The sequence below is a fragment of the Lissotriton helveticus genome, chromosome 7 (genome assembly GCF_964261635.1).
Source record: "Lissotriton helveticus chromosome 7, aLisHel1.1, whole genome shotgun sequence".
Classification (NCBI taxonomy): Eukaryota; Metazoa; Chordata; class Amphibia; order Caudata; family Salamandridae; genus Lissotriton; species Lissotriton helveticus.
In genome coordinates, this window is record NC_136068.1 from 408,518,332 (window position 1) to 408,534,508 (window position 16,177).

General features: G+C 42.7%; 1 protein-coding gene across 1 annotated transcript in view; it reads left to right on the forward strand.

Annotated features, from left to right (window-relative positions):
- Positions 1 to 3,041: 3,041 nt before the first annotated feature.
- LOC144769104 (olfactory receptor 4E2-like) overlaps positions 3,042 to 16,177 on the forward strand; it is an 86,160-nt gene continuing 73,024 nt past the window's right edge. The window contains exons 1-2 of the mRNA XM_078653107.1: positions 3,042 to 3,954; positions 11,259 to 11,284. Coding sequence (XP_078509233.1) covers positions 3,042 to 3,954; positions 11,259 to 11,284 — 939 coding nt within the window. The remainder of the gene's footprint in view (positions 3,955 to 11,258; positions 11,285 to 16,177) is intronic.

Consider the following 16,177-nt stretch of genomic DNA (forward strand, 5'->3'; position numbering starts at 1 on the left):
GACACATTTGCACCTGACAGATAGGAAATTAGTTAGTCAAGGAGGTGTACACCCCTAAATGGCTAGCCACACCTCAAGGGGATCACCTTGGTTTGCATACTAAAATTAGATTTCTGTCAGCTTTAGGAGTTGCAAAATAGGGGGCCCAGGATAGGAAAGGTGACCTACACCCCGGGGATGTGGTTACCTCATGGGCGCATTAGCTTCAGGGACTAGCAGTCCATTGGATGCTTGATCCCACTCCCCTAACTCCCCTCAATCTAGGATTTATGGGACACCCTTGGCACGATAACCTCAGTTCTGAATAACCTGCATCCAAGAGGATAGAAGAAGAGTTACGTGTCAGCGACAACATAACTTGCACCAAGCAAAAGAGGAATACCCTGCAACGCAGGCAACTACCTGATTGAAACTTGCTCTAGACTATCTCTTGGTTCCCCCTGACAGAGGGACCCCTGTGGAAGCCTGAAGCACCCTCAGACTCCCCTAGTCTAGTGGCCTAAGTCCCCTGCAAACTGCACGGAAAACAATGCTCTGGATGAAAGAATCGCTGGCCATCAGGCTCGCCCAAAGCCAGATGGTCTAGTGCATTGTGGGAACGGTAGTCCTGCCTTCCACAAAGTTACAAGCAGCTACTGCATTCCCCGGGACCACCGGACATCAAAGTTACTTTCTGCCGCACTTACAAATGCCAAAGCATGTTGGTAACCAGTCTGGCATTCAACGCTGCACCAAGAGGAACTCCATCAGATGTCCATCTGACATCATCAGCAGCCCTGTTGTTTCATTTTTGCGTCTGTTTCCCGCAGCATCATTTCTGCGGTAAAAGAAGCTCTCCCACAGCTCCCGTTCAGCACAAGGGACAGCCAGGACAACTCTGCGCCCCTGCTCCACAGGTCAAGAAAATTGAACTGACTGTTGTGGTATGGTGCTGGGCCTGCATCATCTTTACCCTGCAAGGGTACAACGCAGCTCAACCTGCAAGTGACCGATTGTCACTAGTGGTATTTCTGATTGACCACAATGTTAAACTTTCACTATCTTATTTTGCACTGATTTTATATTGCCTCAAAAATCTATAACTCCGGTTATATGAATGATATTCCTTTCATTTTAGTGTCTAAATTAAGATACAAATACACTTTATTTTTATAAATGGTGTTGGATTTCCCTCGAGACTTGGTAATTACTTATCGTCCATGGTGGTACTCTGCAATGATTCAAACATGTTCCTCTGGTAAAGCCTGACTGCTCTTTGCCACACTACCAGGCCTGAGCTGAGGATTTATTATCCTTTCCCCTCCCAGATGTTTACGTTAGTTTTTACGGAGTAATGGCTACTGCACCTCTCTTCTGCTTTAAGAAACATTTAGAAGAAGAAGTAGTATTTTCCTGTAAAATATGGTTTGTTCAGGAACATTGTTTAAGTGATGAAGAGGAAGCCATTCATATGGCCAGGAGATGTTGTTTCGTTGGTGGTGCAACAATTCTGAATGCAGACCCTTCTGAGAAATGTTTTCATGCTAAGGGAGGTTCCAGACCTCTGGAGCAGTTTGGCACTGTTTGAAGTGCTCAGACATTCTTCTTTGTTGTATTTTTGATCCTCTCTAACTACTATGTGTATTTCCTTCATAGTTGCCTGATTTTGCAAAGGAAGAGGAGAAATTAAGGTGCCTCCAGCAGCTTTCTGCCCTGATGGTCATGATTGGTAGAATGGTTTCATGAGAAGGGTAGATTGTTGTCTTTAACTGTCTTTTACTAGCTATTGTACATTTTTCAGTAAAGAGAGCGAAAAGTATAATCCCCGCCTCTGGGCCTTAATAGAATTGAAAATTCTTCCCATGGCAGCGAAAAACATTACATTTTTTATCCTCATTGTCCTAGATATTCCTATAAAATAGCTCATGTGTGCACATGGTATCTCTAAATTGTAGTCCTTTGCTGACTCCATTTAGAATCGCTGTTTTGAGGCATTTGATTTGCCATGTAGCACTGTACAAACTGACAAAAGGATGGAATTATACATTTAACTTCTCCAAAACTCTCGAAACGTATTGAGACAGGCCACTGCACCAATGGATATATTACAAGTATCTAGAGTGCAGGTAAGAAAAAAGAGTTAAAAGTGTGGTCTTGGGTGACTCTTGAATTTGGTTTATATGTGTAGGTTACACTCAGACAATGCCTTATTTGAAAAAATTCGTAATATGTCCTTCCACGATCAAATGAGGGATGAAATCAGTGTTAAAACAATTATTCTATGTACTATTCTGCATCATGTACACATCTGTGAAAAAGTATTTTCTGATGCCCTTATGGCACTACACAAATTCAAGTAAACATAAATGAACAGTTGCATGCATGCATTGTCACCCTACTATAGTCACCTTCAGAAAATACATGGTTTGAATGGATTAAGGCCATTAGCAAGAGACCACATGGTCCAGTCATATGCCTATTTTATATACCTGAGTCTGGCCTGGGTTCTTGAGTATTGCAATTACAGGCCCTTTGGCTACATATCAGAATTATTAGTGGTATGGAAGCTTGATAGAGATACCATTTCTTTGTTTATGCTCGGCATGGGACTTGAGGTGGCTCTTGGTCAATGGGCTGTTTCTTGAAGCGAATACTCTCTTGTTTACAAAGCTATACCCCATGGATATGGAAACAGAATGCATACATGTGCAAGCCACCATGGGGGAAAGAATGGGAGTATGAAACATCAAACCTCTGTGATTTATGTGGATGAAAATAGTGTATCATGATTTGTGTGCTATTTGTGAACCATAGAGGTTCAAATGGCAAGCATTGATTGACAAACAATGTCAAATGCCATTATGCAGTACATTCAGGGACCCTAATATTAATGAATACGTAGAAAAGCTGTAATTTTTACTGTCAACGTTTTATGTGGCTGTATGCTAGAATTATTCTTGTGCTTTTGTTCAATAAATGAAATTTGGTATGCCATACTCTTATTAACATTGCATTCTTATTTCTCTGCAGAACTTCCAAATTTGAATCAAAATCCAAGCACCATGGTGAACGAAACTACTGTAGAAGACTTTCTGCTTTTAGGTTTCTCTAAAAACAAAAACCTGGAGATCTTGCTTTTCTTTGTGTTTCTGATATTCTACATTCTAACGTTGCTTGGAAATCTACTCATCATTGTGACAGTAAAAGGTGAATCATCTCTTCACTCACCTATGTACCATTTCCTCGGTAACCTGTCTTTTGTTGACTTGTGCTACCCATCCGTCTCTGCCCCTAACATGCTTGTGAACTTTTTATCTGAGGCAAAAAACATCTCTTACAATGGATGTATGTGTCAAATATTCTTCTTCCACTTCTTTGGCTGTGTGGAGATTTTCATTCTTACTGTCATGGCTTTTGATCGATATGTGGCAATATGCAATCCTTTGCGTTACACCACCATCATGAACAGGCGAATTTGCAGCTTACTGGTATTTGCTTGCTGGGTGGGTGGAGCGGTGCACTCCACAGCACAGGTTCTTTCAATGATGACCTTGCCATTTTGTGGACCAAATGAAGTTGACCATTTCTTTTGCGATATCCACCCCTTGCTTAACTTGGCGTGCACAGACACTTTCATTATTGGAGCTTTGATTATATCCAACAGCGGACTGATCTCACTGGTGTGTTTTCTCATACTGCTCATTTCTTACACATTGATCCTGCACACAGTAAGAGGACGCTCAACTGAAGGGAAGCGTAAGGCCCTTTCTACATGTGGTGCCCACCTTACTGTTGTTACTATATTTTTTGGACCTTGTGTCTTCATTTACCTGAGGCCCGCTACCACATTTTCATTTGATAAGATAGTTTCAGTTTTCTATGCTGTTATAACACCAATGCTTAACCCTATCATCTATACTTTGCGTAACGCAGAAGTGAAAATAGCCATGAAGAAACTTGTGAGCAGAAGAATATGTTTTTCATAATATAGCACAATGTGTAATTGTGTATATCTGGCATGTAACTTGCATACAAGATATTATATATATCAAGAGAGATGGACTCGGAGTGCATAAGGTCCAGCAAACATGCACTGATTAGGTAATCATGATCACCAATGCATGCAGTTCCTAGTGAGTACAGATTTGTCTGCTTAGGTCAGTTAAGTGCCACAGAGTCTGAAGGCAGCATTGCTCTGCAGGAAAAAATGCCCTCGCATACCTAGATAGGTGTCATGCTTCATCATTCGGCTTTTACAGCACATCGGCTGGCGCTGCAATGCCTGCCCCCTTTTCTGTATCGTTTTTGGCCACTATAGGTGTGGCAGGGTATACTCAGACATGAGTCCATTTCTCACTGCTCCATCAGGATTCAAGCAAGCCGGGCCGAAGAGGCTGAAATGCCAGAAACCGGTCCCCGGTAGCTTGTCTCCTTTCTGGTGAAGAATTGGCTTGGTAGTTTGGTCTGCCCTGTTCCCATGATGCACTGGGCCAGGGACAGACTAATTTGCATATAGCCAGGTTCTGAGCTGGGATGGGGCAGTGAGATAAATAACGGTGATGGATCAAGCCCTGATCTTTGGACTGGGTAAGAGTGGTCTGCTTAATTCAGACACTCTGTTCATCACCACCCCCTTTTCTGTATCGCAATGCCTGACAGGCACCCTAAATGGGGGCTCTTTACCGGAGATCTTTATAAGTCAAATGGTGAAGTGTGGGTAAAATAGTAGATTGTTGTATTTTAAGTAAATATGTTAAAGAGCGGGATAAACATAGGACAGGGTATACTCTACAGAAATATTTTAATGATTGAGTCCTACTCCCTATGTTAAACTATGTGGCGCTACCTGCTAGAAGTGAATATCTAAGGTAGCTGAAGGTCGACATGTTTCAAGCGTAATATATATACACTGAACAGGAGTGAGAAGTATATAGTAAGGGTATACCCTCGGCTTTCATATTTACTATTGAATAAACACAAGGAGAAGGGAGACCCAGTTATTTGTGACATTGTCTGTCTTGCCTGCATCCGAGACAAATGAGCGTAATGCACCCAGGTAAAGTGGTGCTTGCTTCACAATTTCTCAGACAGTAAACTTTCTCTGAGATAGTGTGAAAAATGAAATATATATATATATATATATGTTCCAATCCCATTTTCCCGAAGAGAAACGGGTCTGACACATGCTCAGAGTTTGTCAGCAGCCTTTATTCAAAAATTAAAGCGCTCGAGTATGATGTTTGGTGGAAACGATTGGCAGACGCGTTTCAGCCTGTCGGCTTTCATCAGTGCCCAGTTCCATCAAGTGAAAGTTGTTCCTACTGAGTGCTGGTTTAAAATGAGTAAAGGTCCACTCTGATTGGCCTTTGATGTTGACCCAGCCTCCTCAGTCACTTTGGCGCTACTCCATGCCGGGGTTTCTTGCATACCCAAGTGAATGGATCATACAGTGAGGACCCACTCGAACAGCCCAGTGGCTTCCCAGTCATGCCGGAAAAGGTATGCAGTTATGCCCCGCACCACAGTGGAGAGTAAAATTCCAGAAAAGTGTCACCTCTGTCAAACTCCTTATCCAGCACTCGACTGGGTCCTCTCTCCCTGTCTGGCTTGTCTACTCAGGTGAGTGTCCTTTCCATGCGGGGGGGGGGCGCCGCGCTGTATTTTCGTACACTACCAGAGTCTTTAGCAGGTTATACGCGGAGCTCCAAACCAGAAGGGCGTGCCGGAAAGCGGTTCCTGCTGATGCCGCATAAACATAAGTTCCAATCCCATTTTCCCGAAGAGAAACAGGTCCGACACATGCTCAGAGTTTGTCAGCAGCCTTTATTCAAAAATTAAAGCGCTCGAGTATGATGTTATATATATATATATATATATATATACAGAGGACATACAGCAATGGTAAGAATCTTTCGAAGAAGGAGAAAATGGCATTAGATACATTGGCAAAAGACAAGTCCATCATTATAAAACCCTCGGACAAGGGGGGTAATGTGGTGATACAAACAAGGGAACAATACCGAAATGAAGCAATCAGGCAATTATCCGACAGCAGCTGCTATCAAAAAACTACTTAAAAAATATACCAACAATGTATACAAGCATATGACGATCTAATAAACAAGTGGTATAACAAAGGGATGCTTGGAAAGGAAGAACATCTGTACTTGCGCAGCTCTAATCCTACTTGCCAACATTTTATCACATCCCAAAACTACACAAAGACACCCTACACCCCCCTGGGAGACCAATCGTTTCTTCAGTACAGGGACTAACAGAACATGTCTCAAAGTTCCTTGATTATTTTCTTGCTACATTGGTGACTAAGTTATCTTCTCATGTAAAAGATACCAAGGACTTCCTAAATAAAATTCAAAATGTGCAATGGAAATCTGACTACCTTCTCATAGTACTTGATATTACAAGTCTTTACACCTGTATTGAACACTCAAAAGGAATAGAGGCAGTTACTGTTTACTTAAAGAGAAGACAGCTAAGATATGCACAACACAACTGCATGTTAATTGAGTTTTTGCAATTCTGCCTCACAAATAACATTTTCCTTTTTGTAGATGAGTACTACAAACAGGTGTTTGGTACGGCGATGGGCACCTGCTTCGCTCCCAGCTATGCGAACTTGTTCATTGGCTGGTGGGAGGAGCGGGTGCCCAGAACCTACAGGGATGACATATCAAGTGGCTCGGTGATTAGATGGCATCGATATATCGATGATTTATTCATCATCTGGCAAGGAACAGAGGAGACTGCACGTCACTACATCGCTACTCTAAATGACGATGACAACAACCTGCACTTCTCTGGAACAATTAGTCCAGTGGCAGTGGACTATTTGGACCTGAGAGTGCAGGTTGAAGGGGGGCAAATTGAGACTTCTTTATATCGAAAAGCTACAGCTGGCAATTCAATTTTGTTTGCAACTAGTAGTCATCCCCCTAAACTAGTACAAAGTATCCCCTATGGGGAATTACTCAGACTTAAGAGAAATTGCACACGCGATTGTGACTTTGAAAGAGCAGCATCAGAAAGTGTGGAAAGATTCATTGTAAGAGGATATAATCCTGTAACCCTAAATAAAACACTGGGCAAAGTAAGAGCCATCCCGAGAGACACCTTATTGACTCAAAGTAAGAACAGGAAAGCAGAAGGAGGCAAATTTCGACTCATTACTCCATATTCGGCAGAGGCAAACCATTTAAAACATATGCTGAAAAAAAACTGGCACATCCTGAAAACGGACAGTGTTATAGATGGAGATGTTCCCGATTTCCCGTTAGTTACTTTCACAAAGGCTAGGTCCATTCGAGATCAGTTGGTACGAAGCCATTTGGAAAGGGTACCACCAAAAACTAACACCCTCAAAGACATGAGGGTTTTTTTCCCCAGCAATAAATGTAAGGTGTGCTGTAACAGCAAAAGAGCGCTTACATACACCATTCAGGATACAGGCATGGTCAAGAAGATTAGCAAGTTCATCACTTGCAGCACACCATATGTGGTGTACTGTCTTATCTGCCCTTGTGGGTTGCGCTACATAGGGAGCACTGTGCACCCTTTAAAAATACGAATACTTAAACACATGAGGGCAATAGACAAGGTGGACCAATCGTATCCGGTCGCAAGACATTTTGCCGAGAAACACAAAAGCGATCGGAGCAAATTGATTTGTCTAGGTCTTGATCAAGTCCCTGATAGTGTTAGAGGTGGGGACCGATTAAGAAAAACTTCGGAGATTGGAATCGAGGTACATTATTGACCTTCACACTAAGTCCCCATGGGGCATAAATAGTGGGGAAGATCTTATGGTACACACTGGAATATAATTATTTGGTAATGTTAAAGCTGTGATACTGCTGGGAATGAATTTCATATGATGGCTCTGAAAAGAACAATGTTTGATATAACTTTAATTTAATAAGATTACATCTTTGGATTTGCTGCAAAATTCTATTTTGAATTTGAATTATGAGTTAGGATACGTTCCTTGATTGATTGAAAAAACTGGGACATTGAGTGGGCAATGAAATATGAACACTGTCAATATATATATAACCTTTTTTGCTAAGGTGAACATGCATTCAAAATATGTTTAAAATGTACATATAAATGAGGGTAAAAGAATCGTTGATTCGTTTAAACATAGACTTGATTAACATAAGAGGGAGGATAATGGCCGATACACGGCATAATTTGACTTGTTTTGAGACCAAGTAAATTGACAATATATGTGACTATACTTGGATAATGGAGAGTATATATGTAAAAAATGTGAATATTACATGTCCTAGATCAATTAGGTCTATGGTAACAAGTACTACTCCAAAATGGCGCTGCTAATTGTCAGTACGCCATAGTCCTTCCTTTGTTGTGGGGAAAATGTTTTAAATGTATGCCGATGTCTAGTGGCTACTGACATCGAGAAAGGCTAGGTGCCGAAACGCGAAGCGTCTGTCTGTTGTTGCAATAAACAACCTTTGAAACTAGCCCCGTGAGTGCCGTTATCTCTTTTCCGAGTTGAGAAGAATTGGAGCTTAATATATTTATATACATCCAAGAAAACTGCTCCGTTTGGGAAGAAGAAGTAGAGGCCACTCTGGGGACACGTTGGAAGACCTTTATTAGCACAGCTCAGGCATGATGCATTTTGGACTTACGGCCTTCTTCGGATGCCGCTGGACACAAGGAATTGCTCCACCCCCACCTTTTAGCATGTCAGGATTCTCTCCCATAGGCGGTAGTCCGCTTGTCCATAGGTCACCTGGTTGCCACTCCCCTGTAGCCTTGGAAAAACTACAGATCCCAGAGTGCAAGGTTTTTTGAAGGTTGTTTCCTGGGGAGAGCCTGAACGTTGTCAGCTTCTTAAAAGGTGCAGAGTGTCCGAATATGGGATCCTTGTTTGTAGATCTGCCACAAGGCTTCCTCGAGTCCCCAATACGTTCCAGCCTTGTAGTACAAATGCCCGCCGGGCCGTGAGTCAAGTTTGTCGTGAACTTGTCTCTTCGTTAATAACGAATTGCACTAGGCAACAGCCCATGGCTAGGCCAGCCTTTCAAGCCGTGCGGGAGTGTTCCAATCACTTGGATGCGAAGAAAAGCAACAGCAGTAGCAGGTACCAGTTTCACTCCGGCCCTTTGTCGGAATGGAGCCCCTTACGCGCCTCTGGTCAGCGTGAAAATATCCAAGAAAACTGCTCCGTTTGAGAAGAAGAAGTAGAGGCCACTCTAGGGACACGTTGGAAGACCTTTATTAGCACAGCTCAGGCATGATGCATTTCGGCCTTACGGCTTTCTTCGGATGCCGCTGGTCACAAGGAATTGCTCCACCCCCACCTTTTAGCATGTCAGGATTCTCTCCCATAGGCGGTAGTCCACTTGTCCATAGGTCACCTGGTTGCCACTCCCCTGTAGCCTTGGAAAAACTACACATCCCAGAGTGCAATGTTTTTTTAAGGTTGTTTCCTGGGGAGAGCCTGAACGTTGTCAGCTTCTTAAAAGGTGCAGAGTGTCCGAATATGGGATCCTTATATTATATATATATATATATCTCCACTGGTTCTCACACTCCTTCTGGACCCCACGGACACGTGATCAAGCCAGTTTGTCTGGCGAAACGCGTTGTGGATTAAACAACACTACTATCATTCTGAGTGCTGATTTCTGTACTTTCCTGAGAGCGCGCTGATTTTGGAACTTCTGTGAGTGATATATATATATATATATATATATATATATATATATATATATATATATAAGAAGGTTCATACCGAAACGCGTCTGTTGTTGCTGTGTTTGTTTTTTTGTCTATAAAGACTCAATCGGCCCCAGGGAGTGCTTTTTTCCTAATGGATGGAAATCCGGAGTGAAGGAGAGTGAAGCGGTAATTGATTTGCGGGAGCACCCCTGCATTTAAAGCACCCGCCTGAGAGTGCATCACTCTGGTGTTGTTGGAGCTGTGATATATATATATATATATATATATATATATATTACCTACTGGCGGTCGCCAGTAGGTATATATAGTTAGGATTTTTTCCCTATGGGATTTTTGAAAATTCTATGTCTAATAACTTTGGCGTTTGTGGACGGAATTGGCTGAAATTTTCAGGAAAATGGAACATTTTGTTTCTGAGCAGCCCCTGAAAATTTGGGGGGGGGTTCGTCAAGGGGGGGCCGAGAAAAAAGGGGGGTCCCAAAACGTGTTTTTCCAATGTTAATTTCCATAGGGCGGTTGGCCTCACTTTTAGCACGAACGGCTGAATGGATTTGCACGAAACTTGGCAAAATTGTAGGGACTGTTAGCCCGATGTGCCTTTGCTAGGTCTCAATATATGTGCTCCAGTGGATTTTGAGAAATTAACGTTCAAAAAAAGATATATATCTGTAAGCGCGCTCTGGGCAGCGCTCCGGTTCGCGTACTTTACGCGTAACGGAACTTCGCGAAGCGAAGCTGATTGGCTCTCCGGTGTCTGTCAACATTCTAAACAGTCCGGAGCGGCCGCCATCTTGTCTCTCGGTAGGATCGAGAGACAAGAGGAGGCCAAAACAAAGGGGGAAATGACCATAAGGGGGCATAGTAGATCCTCCCTGACCCCCTAGGTTTGATGTTGAGGCTTTAAAAGGGCCCCGCAGGGCAAAAAAAAATAAAAAAAATAAAAAAAATTGCGTGGGGAGCGCCCGGTTCGCGAACCGGGAAGCGTTCTGGGGAGCGTACTATAAGGAAAAAAGAGGTTAGCTTCCGGTTCGCGTACTTTGTTGAAAATTAGTGAAAAAAGTTAGAGTAAAATAATAATTGTGAGTGATCTGTGTAGTTGAAGCACACTAAGGGGCATATTATGAACACAGCCAATAAAATTATTGCTGTTTTTATTGGCAGAAAAGTGTTGCAAAAGTGGTTTTAGCGGCAGTTTTCCGCCGCAAAAGCGGCTTTAGCGACACATTTCTGCCGATAAAAGCTGCAAAACTTTTATTGCCTATGTTGATGATATGGCTCTATGTTATTTACATTTCTTTGCTGTTTCAATTAATCTTTTTCTGTTATTTTTTCTTTTTTGTTTTCTGTTTTTTCTCTCTGTTATTCCACATGTTTTACTCTGATTTTGAACATTCACTCACATTCTCCAAGAAACTCTTCTTTGTTATTGTTCTACTCTCTTTTTTTTCTTTCACTTCCTTATCTATTTTGTTTTTCACAATTATACCCTCTTCCATCTTTTCTTCGGTAAATAGATCTATTAAACAGTATCTCTGGTTTACTCCCTATAGCTGTCTTTCTTTTAACATTACTCTCTGTTTACTTCCCTTATACTTACTCTTCTTTTTTTTTATTTATTTTTTTTTTTTTGGTTCGCTCCCGGTTCGCGAACCGGGAAGCGAACGGGGAAGCGAACTAAAAGAAATAGAGCTTGCCAGAGTGCTAAACATTCTAGCAATTTTTTTTTGAAAGGGGAGGTAGTTCTGAAAAGAACTTTTTTTTAATGTTTTTGTTGTTTTATATATATTTTTTTTTTGAACATTTTTTTTTTTTTTTGTATTTTTTGAACAGTTTTATGTTTTTTTTTGTTTTTGATGGAGGGGAAACAACAAAAAACAGGCATTGAAAAGGGCTCAACAGGAGCAAAAAAAAAATTACTGTCTGGGGCGGTTAGGGCAATTGTGATTTACATAAGCTAGGTTTATTAACGTAATGCTCATGTTACCACATGACAGCAATGCACCGCAGTACATACAAGTAAATTTCATATGAGCAAAGTTCTCCTGAATGTTTGGCACGGTTTCCCGTGCCTCTGCTCCTGTCAACGATATTAGTGATGTTGACCTGGCCACAGGAGTTGTTGTTGGGTTAAATTGCATGTCACGTATCTCCGCCTGGCTGTAGTTCAATGGATGCCACCTGTTCATGTGACGATGCATTGTATAGTTTCCGTAGCTATATTTTTTATCAGTGCCTCTAGATAACCGGTCTTTACAAATCAGGCAGGTGACATACCTAGCATTTACTTTTTTTTGCCCTCGAGGGAGTGAAAAAAACTGCCAAATAAAGCTGGCTTTCCGACGGGAAACCCGGGGCACCTCTTGTAAGAACTGTGGTCCTTCGGTCTCCTCTTCCTCTAGTTCATCCTCTTCCTCCTCTGTCTGGCTGATGGACTGGGGAGGTGGTCCTCTCTTCCCATGAGGAGGTGGAGGTGGTGGTGGGGGTGCACCAGCTGAAGCAACTAATGAAGCCATTGCTCAACTATCAAAAATGGTCTTCCTCTCACAAAGATGAAAGTCAGAGTGAGGAAAGAAGGAGGGGGTTTTATCATTTGGGAAAAACAATAGTTCTAAACCAATGAAAAGTGTTATTTTTAGGTCACCTGACCTAGCCTTACATCATTATGAAACCAAAAGTGAAATGAACCAATGAAAAGTTTTATTAACAAGTCACATGACCTCTTACGCTTAAGTTACGCGCTGCGGAACGCGCCCCGGATCACTTCCGGGTCGCTGCGCTTCGCGCCTCGGTTCGCGCTCCGGAGCGCTTCCGGGTGTGCTAACGCGGCGCGTCATAAGACGCATTACGCGGCAACGCGATACGTCGCGCTTTCGCGACGCGCCGCGGATCGCTTCCGGGGAGCTGCGCTTCGCGTCTCAGTTCGCGTACCGGAGCACTTCCGGGTGCGCTAACGCAGCGCGTCATAAGACGCATTACGCGACAACGTGATACGTCGCGCTTCCGCGACGCGTCACGATGTTGATTTCTAACGCGGCAGTTGCGCTAACGGAAGGTTTACCATTTCGCGGACTGGGTCGCGGCATCAAGATGAGCTAACGGGAAGCTTCCCGGTTCGCGAACCGGGAGCGAACAAAAAAAAGTATTAAAAAAAAAATTATTAATAAACATATAAAATATATTTTTGGATTTAAAGAAGAATACATTTTACAGCTACAGATATTAGCTTTTAAAAAACCAATGAAATTCACTGAAAAAACCATAGGTTATAGACCATATATAGTTAGGAATTAGCATTTACAAAACCTTGAAAATTCACTGAAAAAACCATAGGTTATAGACCATATATAGTTAGGAATTAGCATTTAAAAAACCTTATTTTACTCACACAAAACCATTGAAATTCCATATATATTTAGTTGTACTAACTATATATCGCGCACCCGCAATCCACTGCTGATGATGTCACATATTACGTCATTCATGACATGGTCAGTGACATCACTGATGACATCACTGATGACATCTCAAATGACATCACTGATGACATCACTGATGACATCTCAAATGACATTACTGATGACATCACTGATGACATCTCAAATGACATCACTGATGACATCACTGATGACATCTCATTTGACATTACTGATCACATCACTGATGACATCATTCAAGTGATAATACGATGAACCTCTTCAGACTCTAATATAACCTTAGATACACTCAGTGTAAACAGACACTCATAGACTGTCACTCATCCATGGAGTTACTCAGACACTTAGTCAGTCATGCAAAGAATCAATCACACCTCCATTTCCTCAACTATACAGTTATACACACCTTACTTATTCAAACATATACTAAAACATATTTACTCACTTATACAATCCTGGATACAAGTTCACAATGATCCATACAGCCACTCACACATTCACTGGCTCTTATGCACAGTTATTTATATATGTCAACTCTCACATGTACTGTATTTTACATATGTACTTACTTTAACATGTAGCACTGAGATATCCATTCACTCACCAATACACTCATGCACACAGTCAACTGCCCATACAGCTGTTTCCACATGCACTTTTGAACCCATACATCTAGTGAATCAACTGCTCACACATCTATGCAGAGAGTCATACACCTCCCAGCCACCCACACACAAACTCAGTCTCCCATACAAATGCTTGGGCAACCAATCAATAACCCATATAGTTAATCATATAGCTACTGATCAACACATGCAGCAGTTTACAGAACAACAGACATAATGATGCACAAATTAAGACAGTTTAGTCACTAACCCATGCACTCAGTGAGACACATTTAATCAGTCACTCATACAGTCAGTCATGCCCCTACTAAATCCTTCATCAAGACACTTATACATCCACTCATTCTTCAATATGTAAGACATATTTTAACTTTACAGAAAAATACAGTCACTGGATGTTGTCATCAGTGATGTCATCAGTGATGTCATTTGAGATGTCATCAGTGATGTCATCAGTGATGTCATCAGTGATGTCATCAGTGATGTCATTTGCGATGTCACTGACCATGTCATAAATGATGTAATATGTGACATCATCAGCAGTGGATTGCGGGTGCGCGATATATAGTTAGTACAACTAACTATATATGGAATTTCAATGGTTTTGTGTGAGTAAAATAAGGTTTTTTAAATGCTAATTCCTAACTATATATGGTCTATAACCTATGGTTTTTTCAGTGAATATATATATATATATATATATATATATAGGTCATGTGATCAAGATCCCTGGAGGCGAAACGCGTCATGGCGGCAGCGCTGGTTTTACGAGATTAAAATCACCTTTGCACCAGCACTTCTGGGTCGACTCTTTGTTGCTGGAGACTGTTGGCGAACTGTTCTTTTTTGCCTAAAGCGACAATACTCGGAATATATATATATATATATATATATATATATATATATATTGTTAGAAGCGGTTGTCTCTAGTTGGCAGAGGTATACACTTCTGACAAATAGGGACACACCTTTTCTAGTCAGGGCAAGGGGATCACACACTTAGATAACCCCTGCTCACCCCCTTGGTACTTTGGCAAAGCAGACAGGCTTATCTCAGAGGCAGTGCGTTAAGCATTTATGACCACATACAGTAATACAGTGAATACACTACAAATGGCCACGACACAGTAGTATTATAAAAATAAGAATGTTTATATAAGACTTAGCACAAGACTAAATAACGACAAAAATATACCACAATCTTAATAAATACTCTTGGAAGGAAAAAATATTAGTTCAAGCATGGTTTCTTCTTAGCACAAAGTCTTTAGTAACAAAAGCAACTCTTCTTCTTTAAAACACAGTTCTTGGCAACAATGTAACCCACACAGGAGTCACACGACGTCGAGGCAAAGTTAATCCAAAGGTTCGGCGTCGACCGCGAGGAGCGCTACGTCGAGCCCGGAGTCGCACAGACCCCAACAACACAGTACCTTGGAAAGGTGAAGCACTCAATGATCAGCGGCTTCGAGATGTCCGGCGTCGCGTCTTCGGCGTCGATCGGGGCCTCGGAGTCAGGGCGATCTGCAGCGGCGTCGACCGAAGTCAGGCAGGAGCAGCGCTCACGAGATGAAGCAGGATACGTCGTCGTCGATGTTGATGTCGATGTTGCAAAAGTGAGCAGCGCTCACGGCGTCGAGAGGGCTCGGCGTCGATGCAATCAGCGGCGGCGTCGACACAGGGTCACTTGGAGCTGGAGCCGAACTCGCTACTCACTGGCGTCGCTACTGGCGTCGATCGGGCCCGGCGGCCGGCGTCGAAGGGGCGGGACACTGGAGCCGTTACTCACGATGTCAAGCTGGATTCGGCGGCGTCCGTCGGCGTCGAGATTGCTGGATTCTTCAGAGGTGCTGGATTTCAGGTTCCAGCAACAAGCACTTTTAGCAAATAGATGAAGTCCTTTGGCCCTGTGACTTCAACAGGAGGCTGGCACTCTTCCAACCCTTGGAGATTTTCTTTAGCAAGTTTGAGAGTACACACTCAGTTCCTCTCTCCTGGTTCCTTGGCAAAAATAAAGAAGCGACTGCAGGATTCCCCCAACAAACAGCACTCTGGCAGAAGCGGTAGGCTGTCCTTGGATCAGCAGGCTTCTTGTCCTTGGTTCAGGTTTCCTTGTCAGAAGTGATCTAAATTCTTGGTTCAGGGGTCCTTCTCTTATACCCCTTTTTGGCTTTGATCCCTTTGTCCATGCAGGGGAATTTCCCCCCATCTTGGGTTTGTTGTGGGTGTTGCCAGGCCTAGGCACCTGGCCTATTCACTGTGCAGGGCAGAGTCTTCAGCCGCCCAGCAGGAGCGGAGCCAGCATTGTCACTGGCAGCGGCAGGGCCATCAGTTGCCCGGCAATAGGTGGGGCCAGGAAAGTCCCTGGCAGGCACAGAGTCATCAGTCGCCTGGCAGGGGGGCGGAGCC